Source organism: Tamandua tetradactyla, chromosome 24 (genome assembly GCF_023851605.1).
Source record: "Tamandua tetradactyla isolate mTamTet1 chromosome 24, mTamTet1.pri, whole genome shotgun sequence".
NCBI classification, from domain to species: Eukaryota; Metazoa; Chordata; class Mammalia; order Pilosa; family Myrmecophagidae; genus Tamandua; species Tamandua tetradactyla.
Window position 1 is genome coordinate 17063060 of NC_135350.1, and position 13697 is coordinate 17076756.

Genomic DNA, 13697 nt, shown 5'->3' on the forward strand with positions numbered 1-13697 from the left:
TGCTGAGCCACCGTGGCCCACCCAAGGTTTCTATATTTTACACATTAAGAATGTGTTTTGGAAAATATGGATTATATACTAGGAAGTGAAAAAATCAGATTTAGTCTTTCAAGATTAAAACCTAAATTTTTAAGCAAAATTTATTTGGCTTTGAGCTATAGTTAATTGTAGTCTTTTTTTTAAAATATGCACTCATTAATTGATATGGAAACTATATGTGCCGATACAATCATGCTAGTGATTTCATCAATTAGAATAAGGTGATAAATTTCAGTAATATAGAAATAGCTGAGTTTTCTTAGAAAATTTTTTAGTTTATAAGCTAAATACCGTTATTAAATCAATATCTAGTTATTGCACATATATATGCATATTTTGGAATGTTTCATGAAGTAGTGTTATGGTACTCATAAATTAAAAGATAAAAGTTGTGACTGTCGCTATAGAACATACAATTTTTGCTTAATATTTACCGATTTTGCATTTCATTTTTCTATAGATAAATTACCTATTTATCTATATCTATAGATTACCTATCAGCAAGACCTCAAATGAAAGCATTTAATCCTGGAAATAGAAGTTTCAGGAAGTACTATTGAAATTACAAGTCTGTTAGGTGACGTAAAACAGTGCAGATTAGAGGACGACAACTAATCATTTATAAAGAGGATGTCTAGTAATATATTAACTACATAAAATACATACAGTGTCAGTCCCAGAGTGGTACAATAACACTGTCAGAAGATTAAAGTTCATACCAAAGAAAAACTGTACCAGCTTCAAGGAAATCTTTGTGGACAGAGCATTTTTAAGACTGGGAAAGGTAAGTAATATACAGCACGTGGATTGAGATCATGTACTCAACCTCCAAAAAATATCATGGGTTTGATTCAGGAGTTTAAAAAAAATGGGCTCTTCAATGCAGCCAACACTTCTAAATGAGTGAGCAGGGGTCAATGTGTGGGATCCTGCGTGCCCTTCTCCTGGAGTAGGGGCAGGTGGTTTACATACAATTCCTTCAAGGTGTTCATGTTAGGGTCTGAGAATTGGGGTGGCAGTTAGAGGATAAGGATAGCCTGAGGCACATAAAACTGGATAATGTAAAGTTACAGGTTTAAGCAAAAATAATAAATATACTATATTAAAACATCTTATTTAAGAATGAACAGATTGAGCATATATGGTAATTGGCCAGTAGTACTTGAATTATTCCATAATTTCAAGTTGTTCTCATTTTCATCAGAGTGGTGCCTGGTTGTAAAAAAATAACTTACCAGTCTAATGAAAATGATCGATGACCTTAAAATGCTTTAAGAAGTTTATGCTACGCACAAAAGTTTAACTTAATTATACTTTACAGGTTTTTTAAATGTAATAGACTCTTCCTAGATTCTTAAACTGCACAAAGTGTTGGATTTGGCTTTCTTAAAGAGCCAATAATGGGCCACTGAGATGATTTATTAATTATTCCATAATTTCAAGTTGTTCTCTTTTTCATCAGAATGGTGCCTGGTTGCAAAAAAAAAAAAAAAAACTTTAGTAAATAGAAACCGAAGTCTACTTTAACTTTATTCATGTTAAAGGAAAGCATTCAGGAAGTCAGGAGAGATGATATTTTGCAGATGCCGCTTGTATATTCAGGGTATGGGGGATGTTGTTAAAAATGCAGGAAGGGCTGTTTTTTTCCACTGTCTGTCCCTAATTCTCTTCCAAAAGTGAGTAATTTCCAAATACTGCTGCCTCTCTGTTCTTGAACTCAACAATCTCAACTTTCATTCCTAAACCAATTCACCTATCACATTAATTAGTTAACATATTTCTTCTAAGCAAAGTATATATTATCTCCATGTAATTTGGTTTTGTTTTCTTATTTTTCTGCAATTATTGCTTCTTCCTTCCCCATCTTACCTGTATTTGACCCCGCCCCCCATTCTGTGTACTACTAATATTATTTCAATTTTTCCTTCTGTCACTGGGGCGTCTCAAGCCCTCCACGCTTTAGCCACTGTGAATGAGCAGAAGGTAAATGAGCAAAGATCATACTTGGAGTGCTGCTGGCCAGGTAGGAAGCCTTATATTTGATGTATATAGAAGTCTCATTGCTTATGCTGTGCCTTTGTTTACCCACAGCATGACAGACCCCAACAAAATGATCATCAACTTGGTCCTCTTTGGCATGACTCAGAGTGGCAAAAGTTCTGCTGGGAACATTCTCCTGGGAAGCAATGACTTCCACAGCAGCTTTGCTCCATCTTCTGTGACCAAAGATTGCTGCCTAGGTCGCAGTTGCCACCTGCACAGCTTCATGCGTCGAGCAGGTCAAGAGATAACCCTGCAGGTTCAGGTGTTGGACACTCCAGGTTTTCCACACAGCACCCTGAGCAAGACACAGGTGAAACAGGAGATCAAGGAGGCCCTGGTACATCACTTTGGACAGGATGGTCTCCACCTTGCACTCCTGGTCCAGAGGGCAGACATGCCTCTCTGTGAACAGGAAGCATCTTCCCCAATCCAGATGATTCAGGTAAGATAAAGAGGCAAGTACACTAATGCTGGTACTTGTCATCCGGCGGATATTATCTTCATAGGAAAGAAACACTAAAAATTGGTCAAAAGGTTAATTTAAAGCATAAAGTGCTGATCACATGGGAACACTGTAAAATTATATGTTTTTTTTCCCACTAAGAATCATTTCTATAATTTCCTTCACAGGAATATAGGCAGCTATTTTACAACTAGGTCATAGAAAAAAAATTGAAATACAAAATTTCAGAGGTTATCTAAGTCTCAAAACCTCTAAGAACTAAAAATCTGAGTATATTTGTAAAGTGTGGCCCCTAGAATACCTGCAAAAAAAAAAAACTGGGAATATTTGTTAAAAATGCATATTCATCTGAGATCTATTGAAACAGAATCTTTCGAGTTGGAACCTTGATATTTGCACTTTAATAAACTCAGCAAATTCTTAAGAACATTCAAGTTTCAGAACTACTGACCCACAATACTGACTTGCAGACATTCAGTGTCAAGGGTATCTTATAATTCACCAAAATATGGGTATTCTTTTTTCACAGCTTTGGTAACTGAACACTGAACATTGGGCACCTGCATAGAGCCCAGTGATTGGTGAATAAGACATGGGCCTTCCCTCAAAATATTTATCATCTGAAAGAGACAAATAAGTAAACAAACAATAAGATAAGGTGTTAAGTGCCAAAAAATGTGATTTAAGAAAAGAGAGGCTTCACTGAGACTTACATGATAGCGAATATTCAGGGAGATCTATGCTTTATTTATTAAAAAAAAAAATCAAGAATTTTGGGTACTTTGCTTGTCACATCACCTGTAGGGCCAGTAACTCCTCCATTCCAGCCACGAGGAGATCACAGGGCCTCAGGGTGAACATAAATACCATATGCCACCTCTTACCTAGTGACCCATCCCTGTTAGTTTGTTGTAAATTGCTACATTGCTTACTTATTTAGCCAGTCTAGCAGAGAGCTAGTCAGAGTGGAGAGGTCCTGGGAGGGTGGATACAGCCAGAGCTAAGAGGAGATGTGAAGCCTATTTAGAATATATGTGTGTGTGTGTGTGTGTATGTTTATATATAGACAATCAACAATTCCTGGAAGCTGCTCATTGAGCTTCTCCGTTGTATTCAATCTTTTGATTCTCTTGTCTCAGGCCACCCAAGATTAACTGCTGAACTTCACTGTTATTATTCAGCAGCCTCATTAAGCCACTGAGCTCAATCTACTGGATCCATGGCTAATAGAAACTGCACAGGTAAACTATATGGAGATTAGGAAGCACATATTTTCCGTTCAAGGAGAATTTTTGTAAAAGCTACTCTTCTTTTGATACAATCTCTGACCATGCTGTTGAAGAACCAATTGTTTCCAGAATGATGATATACTTTGCTTTAAAGAAGGATTTTTTTTCCTTAACTAGCAAAGAAATAAGATTATTCTAAATGACAGACACTCATTTTGTTTTTCAGTAACTGTGCATGTTTCTAAAAATGAAAAAAAATCCATATGTGTTATCACAAGTAACCAGTAGAAAAATTAGGGTGACAAGAATATAAAAACAATCCTCATCATCCAACTTCTGAAAAATCAAGGACATGCTGCACAAAAGCAAAGAAGAGAAGATGATTACAATTAAGAAACAATGTGAAATTTAGAAAAACCTATAAATCTCTCCCAAACTATTAAAGCCTACATTTTTTGTAGTTTATTTTTATTTTTTTGTGCATATTATTCCTTTGCTTTATTTATTTATTTATTTTTGCATATTCATCATCATGATTGTTTCTTGGAACATTTGCATCTATTCAGAAAAAAAAAAAAAAGAAAACAGAAAAAAAATTCATGCATACCATACCCCATACCCCTCCCCTTCACCTATCACTAGCATTTCAATCTAAATTATTTTAACATTTGTTCCCCTTATTATTTATTTTTATTTCATATGTTTTACTTGTCTGTTGATAAGGTAGATAAAAGGAGCATCAGACACAAGGTTTTCACAATCACACAGTCACATTGTGAAAGCTATATCATTATTCAATCATCTTCAAGAAACATGGCTACTGGAACACAGCTCTACATTTTCAGGCAGTTCCCTCCAGCCTCTCCATTACATCTTGACTAACAAGGTGATAACTATTTAATGTGTAAGAATAACCTCCAGGATAACCTCTCAACTAACAAGGTGATAACTATTTAATGTGTAAGAATAACCTCCAGGATAACCTCTCGACTCTGTTTGGAATCTCTCAGCCATTGACACTTTATCTTGTCTCATTTCGCAATTCCCCCTTTTGGCCAAGAAGGTTTTCTCAATCCCTTGATGCTGAGTCTCAGCTTATTCTAGGGGTTTTCTCAATCCCTTGATGGTGAGTTTCAGCTCATTCTAGGATTTCTGTCCCATGTTGTCAGGAAGGTCCACACCCCTGGGAGTCATGTCCCATGTAGACAGAGGGAGGATGGTGAATTTGCTTGTTGTGTTGGCTGGAGAGAGAGGCCACATCTGAGCAACAAAAGAGGTTCTCTTGGGGGTGACTCTTAGGCCTAATTTTAAGTAGGCTTGACTTATCCTTTGTGGGGTTAAGTTTCATATGAACAAACCCCAAGATTGGGGGCTCAGCCTAAAGCTTTGGTTGTCCATACTGCTGTGAGAGTATCAAGAATTCAACTTGGGGAAGTTGAATTTTCCCCCTTTTCTCACCATTCCCCAAAGGGGACTTTGCAAATGCTTTTTTACTCACTGTTCAAATCACTCAGGGATTTATGGGGGCATCACTCTGGACTAACCAACAAAATCTCATGTCCTACTCAAGGTTCCATGTATTTATGGTGTTCAATTAAGCTGTCTACGTAAGTTATATTAGGAAATACACTAGTTAAAATATAAATTTTGTACCAAATAAACATTTTTTGTGTTAGTCTCACATATAAGTTAAAATTTAAAATATTAATTACCATCTATTTTCAGCACCCTGCAGTAATGACATTCCTTTGTTCTTCCTCATGCAAAAACATTTTTTAAATTTGTACATTTAGTGACTATCATTATACATTGTGGGCATTCCTAGATTATACCATCTCATGGTATAATCTTTAACGTCTATCTTTCTTTCTGATTTCATTTGTGCCCCCAGCCCTCCTCCCTCTATCATTCTCACATTCAGCTTCATTCAGTATTTTAAATTAAATGTATTACAGTTAGGTAGTATCATGCTGTCCATTTCTGAATTTTCATATTCAGTCCTGTTGCACAATCTGTATCCCTTCAGCTCCAGTTACCCAATATCTTACCCTATTTCTATCTCCTGATGGTCTCTGTTACCAATGAAATTCTCCAAGTTTATTCACTAATGTCAGTTCATATCAGTGAGACCATGCAGTATTTGTCTAAAGCCTGCATTTTAAACAATATTTCTGTAGAAATAAAGTGGGGGGGGAGTAAATTTCAATCCATTGCATCAGTGTAATTTTTAAATGGTTTTGAAAATTTATTTAAAACTGCTATTAAATAAGCATTTAGCTTAGCTATAAATGGATGTAATTCAGTAAATGCATAAACAATTATTTCTCAAAAGCTAACCTGAGTCTTGCCCCATGACCCAATATTTATCTCTATAATGGTCCTATGCTGAGCCCAGAAGGATCTTCTAAAAGATACACATTTTGAAAATAAATTTGTTCAGTTTTAGGATGTACAACAATATTGTTATCCCTTCCTTCATATACAGATGAATTAGATTAATACATGTCTCTGGTCTTTTTAAATAGCACCTGGCATCTAGCCTTTTCTTCTTACGGCTGCCTTCCTTAAATCAGTGTCCGGTTCAGGAAGAGAAGAGATGGGCTCAGGCTAAGCTCAGATCCAGAATACTTTTGTTCCCAGAATAAACAACTTCTCTCTTCTAGGAGAATTTAGCAGTTTCAGTAATCCTCAGAAGTGTCCATGACCCCTGAAAAGCCCTACAGATTTATCCTGGGGTTCTTCCATGGCCCTTGGTAGAATGTCACCTAAGCACAGGCTGGTTATTTATGACCTTTTTTGCTGAAGGTGCCTCAGATACTGGTGGCAGTAATCGATGTGCTCACGCATTGGGAGCAGCTGCAAAATGCCTGAATTGTCAACAGGACCAGCAGCTGTTAGGCAGATCCTCTTGTTCCAGATATATCTGGGTTTACTTTTCCTCCTGGCTGAAGCAACACAGACACTGGAGCCTCTGCCTTCTTCCTTTTTCTTTCCCCTTGCTTTGAAGCACTAATGCCTGCCATGGAAGGAGTCTACAAGGCCAGTTCTTCTTCCCAGTGCCTTCTTGTTGTCTCTTTACAGAGCTCTCCCAATTTGTGTTCTAATATTTTGGAGAGGGGATATGGGCCACTAGTGTGACAATCAAAACATTTTCCCCAAATGATATTTTTCTTCATTTATGTTATGCCATCATTTATTTAGAGCAAAATGATGGAAACATCCATGAGTCATTTCTCCAAAACTGGGAAATAAAGGAAATTATTTCTAAGGGAATTACCATTTGGATGTTTTAAAAAATCCGCAAATAATGGATCAGAGAAGATATAAGTAAGATCATCTTAACTAAGAGCTGATATGCAGTCAAGATTATCCAGGAATTGAATCCAGGAATTGACTAAAGTCCACATTCTTTCTATGACCATAGTATCATGTACTACTAATGCATTCAAAGCGCGCTTCCGACACGTATTGCTGTTTCATAAGCAACAACTTGCCTATTGATGTCATGAGTGGGTGTGTATACAAAAGGCTCAGAAAAGTCAGTGCAGAGCCTGAGAATACTAAGCAGACAACATGGGCTTAATCATTAATAGAATTTAGTAAAAAATTAAACCATGGGAGGGCCATGGTGTCTCAGCAGGCAGAGTTCTCGCTTGACATGCTAGAGACCCGGGTTCAATTCCCGGTGCCTGCCCATGCAATTAAAAAAAAAAAATGAAGCCTTGCTATTTTCTAGTTATGTGACAATAAATACATTACTGAAGCTTTCTTGGTTCTAGTTTCTCATTTATAAAATAGGAATAATTTTACCTATGTTAAAAAGTGCCAAGGGTTAGATTTAATAAGAGTAAAGTGCCTATCATTGTGTCTGATTTATATTTGATTCACAGCAAATGGTAAATTAGCACTATTATTATTGTGCTTTTTATTATTATCATTATTGCCCGAGGGTGATGAGTGCTCATTCAAATGAACTACTGGACATGGGCAGCATACTACAGAAGTTAAGTGCATGGGTTCTGGAAGAGGTTATACCTCAGTTCAAATTCCAACTTAGCTATTTATTTGCTCTGTGACCTTGAACAAATTATGTAGCTTCTTTAAACCTTAGTATCTTCCTTGGTAAATTGGAAATGATAATAGGTTTACTTCATTGGTTTACTTTGGGATTAGTGCCAAGTTAACATGGCAGTGAATTGTTTAATCCAGCCACTGGATCATGGTTTGTACACAATAAATGGTAACTATGGTCATTGTTATTTTTTTTTTCTGTTAGTACTTGTTTTATCTTAAAGTAGAACATATTGTTTGTATAAATAGCTTTCTTTGGAATTATCAAAAAAGTAAGAGTGAAATAACATTTGCCCAGGCCTGATTTAGAGTTTCAATAACTTCCTCGTGAATTTAGAAAAAACAAATTGGGAAAGAAATTCACTGATTCAGTAAGATTAAACTGAGAAACCCCCAATTTACAGGCTAGGACATGGGCCTAGCAGTGAAGGGGCTTTTGTTATAGGACCAGATCTGCCAACAATCGGCCATGTGGCTTTGGCCAAGGCATTTAGCATCAGAAGGGCTCAATATCCTCATCTGTAGAGTGAGGAGATTCGGACAGATGATCCTGGTGTCTCTACCAGCTGACTAGTTTCTGAATCAAAATTCACATGCTCATCTAACAAGGTCTTATCAATCAGGTTTGGCTCTCTGAGAAAGAAAATGTGACATTTTAAGTGGGATGAGAGTAAGGGAAAGCATTAAATATAAAGAATGATCCTTATTGTCCTCCTTTTTCATGGTAATTTTTTCTCAGTTGATGTAATAGTTGGCTTTTTTTTTAAAGTTTCCCCCTAAAAGTCCAGATGCTATGATTTCATCAACCACAAACAAATGGGGCAGGGCTGGTGAGGTCCTGGGAAAATGAACATAATTCTTGGAAAACAAAGTTTATACTCTAGTTGTCCCAAAAGGTCTAGACAAACTCATACCCATTAGCCCTCTAAAACCAAACAATTCATGATTGATTGAAAATTTCCATCTAGCTTAGTACTATATTTAAATTATTAACACCAGATAACTTACATTAACTTATCTTGCTCTTGGATTTTTATGTGAGGTATCAATCAACTGTGGTTATTCTTTCTCTGGGTCCATGGAGAACATGTTTGGCTACTAATATGATGACTATACACACAGCGACACTACTTTCAAATATTCCGCTATTTTCCAGCCAAAAATCAATCTAAAGGTTATAAGCTAAATCGACCACTCTCTTCTATTTTTTGGCAGTAATTCAAAAGTGCAATTTCTCTCACAGTTGAGGAAATGAGCATCCTTTCATAAATAATTATCAACATGTAAAAACTTCCCAGTGGCTGAACACATGGAATCGTAAGTGGTGCAGAACTTACAAATCTATTAACCTTAGGTGATTTACGTTGTTTCCCTAAATGAGATTTCTGTTTAAAGCATAGGATGTGTCTGGTGTGGACAAAGAGGAAATGTGTTAATGTTACAATGCAGAAAACCAGGAATTAAAGGTATATTGTGAAAATGCTAGCATGTAATGCAATAAGCACTGAGCTTGAAATAGAAGAAATATACTATGAAACAATTATAATCTTTTAACTTAGAAGAAGACTGTACCAAAAAGTTTACTTAACCTGCATTCTTATTAGAATGATAATGACAAGTATGGCCCAAGCGTCAACCAAATAGTAACTGTTTATGAACTTTAATGTAAGTATATCAGTATTATGATAACCAGTGAAGCCATACCAATGTGTACTGGGTGAATATCAGGTCTGGTTCTAAGTTTGAGAAGTCTCCAGAGATCAGGATGATCAAAGATCAAATGCAATAGCTATAGAGAAATAAAATCCCAGTATTATACAATCTCTAATACTGTTCTTTCACTTTCTTTACTTGAAATGTCTTTATTGCCCTTTAATTCAGTTGTTGATTTCTGTTCATTTTTCAAGAATGAACTCAAGGTATCATCACATGCTAGAAGTTTTTCTCTACTTCTTCCCTTTACCCTCATCTGCCACCTCCACTGCAAACTGGGCTGATAAATTTCTGTCGCTTAGTGCCAATCAATTTTTCTATCATAACACTTGCAATTACAACAAATAAAAAATACCTTTCCTGTTGTTGCCTTTCCTTAGTTCTAACTTTGGTGAAAACAATAATCTTCCCTGAATCAAGCAGGGATATTTTTTGTCATATTCCCCCACTGTGTTTCTGCAATTTAAAACTGCCTAGAATAGAGTAGACTCTCAATACATATTTGCTGAGGAATGAATCACCTAGAATGCTCTTTAAAAATTCATATTCCCAGACCCATCCCTAGAGATTCTAGTATTTTCAGCAAGCATTCCAGTAATTCTGATGTAAATGGTCCAGAAATATTTTTATTTCCAGATCCTATATTTGGTACATGTTGTATTAGTTTTTAAGCCACCATTCATTTATTTTGCCACTCTATGATCCCTTTACAACATACTATCTGCAAGCTCTGAAGAGGTCTGCTAATATTGCTATTTCGCCATTAGCTAAAAAATTGGGAGGGTGACATGTTTAAATTTGCACAGATCTATATACTTTAAAAGTTGGGTTAAAGTTGTATAAATGAGTTTTTGTTTTACAGGTACATAAGCATATGCCAATTAAAGTAACTCTTTGGAAATTTCTTTGGTAAAGTTTAGAATTTTTCTGTTAAGGCAAATAATTATTACCTAATGTATGGGTCTTGAAACTTCAATTCAGATTTTCCTAAAACAGGGCATTTTCAGGAAAACTAGCTGTATTAGCTAGGGTTCTCTAGGGAAACAGAATTAGCAGGAGATATCCGTAGATACAAAATTTATAAAAGTGTCTACGTAACCATGGGGATGTAGAGTCCAACGTCTGTCGGGCAGGCCACAAGCTGGTAACTCTGATGAAGTTTCTCAGCAAACTTTCTCAGGAGAGGGTGGCTGGGCAACCATGGAGATGGAAAAGCCCAAATCTGTAGGGCAGGCTGTGAAGCCGGTGACTCCAGTAAAGAGTTTGGATGAAAACCACAGGAGAGGCTCACCGGCTGAAGCAGGAAGAATAACTGTCTCTTCTGAATCCTCCTTAAAAACCTTTCTTGCAGAAGACACTGCTCTTAGCTGATTACAAATGCAATCACCTGTGGATGCAGCCAATATAACCATGATTTGATCCATGAAATGTTCTCACAGCAACAGATAGGTCAGTGCTTGCCCAACCAGATGACCAGGCACCCCCACCTGGCCAGCTGACACATGAACCTGAGCATGACACTAGAAATACACTATTCTATGGTGTAGAAAGACAAATTTTGAAAGGATATGAGGAAAAATTATCTTATTTTTAAGATAAATATATATCTTATCATATATATTTCCTTATATATATGAGGAAAAAAATCATGTGCCTATTCCTTGAGAGGGCCCCTCTAAATATAAAATCAAAAGTACAGACTACAGGCAAATGCACGATAATGAAATATAGGAAAAAATGAAAACCCTTAATGGAAACTATAATTTTGTTCCTGGAATATTAATTGAACTTCTTTAAACTAAACCTTCAAGCAACAAATAAAGCCCTAAATCTGCTATTTCAGCTGAGAATGAGGTTCTAAGCTTCAAATTAACCCAACAGACATTTATTAAAATCTACAAAGTGCTAGAAGCTTTGACTGATACAGAATGCCTTAGACCTTGCCTTCGAGGAACTCATGGTGAAATTGTAGATATGGATGTATAAATAAATACGTTATGAGTTATAATTAATCATTTATGATCTGAAGATATTTCTAATTTTAAACACTTGTCTCACAGTTTCCCATGAGTATTTTCATGTTAGATTTTCATGCCTTGATTCATTCTCTTTCTCTTCCTTCCTTCTTCCTTCTTTTCTCCCCCTTCTTCTTTCCAATTTTTCAGTGTTCTAAATACCACTTCTGCATTTCTTTTATATATTAAAACTATTTTTCAAGACCCTTTAACTAGTTTTTCAAGATTTTTTAAAACAAAAGTTTGTACTAATACATGTAATTCAACTCTCTATCAGTTTCCCCATATCATAATGGAGATGATAGTCTCCCACAAAGCATCATGTTGAGCATCAAGAGATAAAGTATGTAAAGCGTTAAACATAATGCCTGACACATAGTAAGCACTCCCTAAGTGCTAGTTGCTCTTCTTACTTCCTTTCATTTGATTATTAGAGATCCTGGATATTTCTTGCTATGTTTATTCTTAGGCAGTTTATATTTTTCTTGCTAGATTATAAACTAGTAGCAACTTTTTTTTTTTTTTTTTTTTGCATGGGCAAGCAGGCACCAGGAATGGCAGGAGAGAATTTTGTCACTGAGCCACTGTCGCACTGCCTTGGTAACAGTTTTTGAAATATTTTGGTAACAGGAGTTTTTGATTGGAAGGAATTTTATTTTGTTGTCACATTGTCATGATTTCAATTAATATTGGAAATATTCAAAAAAGTTAAATGATTATTTTTAGATGTCTCATATTGTGTGAGCTACTTGCTAAATGCTGTTACTTTTGCTTTATATCAGCTTATTTTCACTAATCAAATAAGAGTTTATTACATAACCCACATCCACAGATTACTGAACCAAAGAATATCAGTTCTTATTGTCTTTAAAACACATTAGAAGTTATCTGGTAAATTTTGTTTGAGCCTATGCATGTGAAGTGAGGAGGATGCAAATTACAGCAGTATTTTGTAGTTGTGCCAAATCACCAAATGTGTTTTTATTTTAGGTCTTCCATTTCATGTCAGTTGATTAATCAATAGAGTGTAACCATGGAATTATGTAAATAGTAGTTTTAATAGATAATTTTAGTGATGATGATAACATTTCTACAAAATAAGATATGATATATCCCTTGGCCACAATTCTCTGGCTTAAAGGAAGTGGTTTTAATAGATTTAAGTTGACATGCAAGGAAAAATGATAACAGAATATTGTAAATGTAATTATATCAAATGCAACATTGATAATATACAGCTTTGAAGTCATGTATGCATCAGTTATAACAGCAAAATAAAATGGAGAACAGAGGCCTTTATTTTTTTCCCAGAAAGCCTACCCATTTCCCTCGATTTGCTTAAAATACCAGATACTTAGCCCCATCTTCACTCACTTTACATTTGTTAGCTTTCGGAACCATAATGTCAGGAGGATCTTTTAGCCAACTATATTGGACCATAATAACTTCTCCACTCATTTTTGAGGAATATTGTCCAAGGCAAACAACTCTTTAACTTCTTCTCTCTTCTAGGAAATTCTGGGACATTCTTGGAACAATTATACCGCCATTCTTTTCACTCATGCAGAAAAAATGGAAGAGGCTGGGTTGAATGAAGAAGAATATTTACATGAGGCCTCTGATACACTGCTAACCTTACTAAATTCTATTCATCGCAGATGTGTTTTCCAGTATAAAAAAGGACACTCACTTAAAGAACAAAGAATAACAATCTTAGAAAGGATCATGGAATTTATAAAGGAAAACTGTTATCAAGTTCTTACCTTTAAATGAAATGTAGGTGAAAGGAAAAGTGCAGAAACCTGGTTTCAAAAACCAGGGTTTGGAGTCAGAAACCTGGTTTCAAAAACTAACTTTATTACCATGACGTGGACCATATCTTTTCATGATTGTAGACACTGGTATAACCACTTTGGAAGACTGCTTGGCCATTATCTACTGAAAAGCATTAGGAATTCATGATTTCTAATGCAAACCAATGACAACAATTCCACCCCTGTATCTATATGCAGCAGAAATGTGTACATTTGCGTATTAAAAGATAAGTACAAGAATGAAAAAAAAATGTACATGAATGACCATAGAAGAACTATTCATAATAGCTAAAAACTAGAAGCTATTCAA

At 35.7% G+C, this 13697-nt stretch overlaps 1 protein-coding gene across 1 annotated transcript; it reads left to right on the forward strand.

Annotated features, from left to right (window-relative positions):
- The first annotated feature begins 712 nt into the window (after window positions 1–712).
- On the forward strand, window positions 713–13363 carry GIMD1 (GIMAP family P-loop NTPase domain containing 1). The gene is made up of 3 exons (XM_077143221.1): window positions 713–823; window positions 2131–2524; window positions 13086–13363. The coding sequence occupies exons 2-3, from the start codon at window positions 2132–2134 to the stop codon at window positions 13344–13346; spliced, it is 654 nt and encodes a 217-aa protein (XP_076999336.1). The 5' UTR covers window positions 713–823; window position 2131; the 3' UTR covers window positions 13347–13363.
- The last annotated feature ends 334 nt before the right edge of the window (window positions 13364–13697 follow it).

What these genes read in the sequence shown, in the direction of transcription:
- GIMD1 (XM_077143221.1), top strand. Translation starts at nt 2,132, where the DNA reads ATGACAGACCCCAACAAAATGATCATCAACTTGGTCCTCTTTGGCATG. An exon ending in CCCCAATCCAGATGATTCAG is followed by an intron (nt 2,525 to 13,085) that starts GTAAGATAAAGA and finishes TCTCTCTTCTAG; the next exon opens with GAAATTCTGGGACATTCTTG.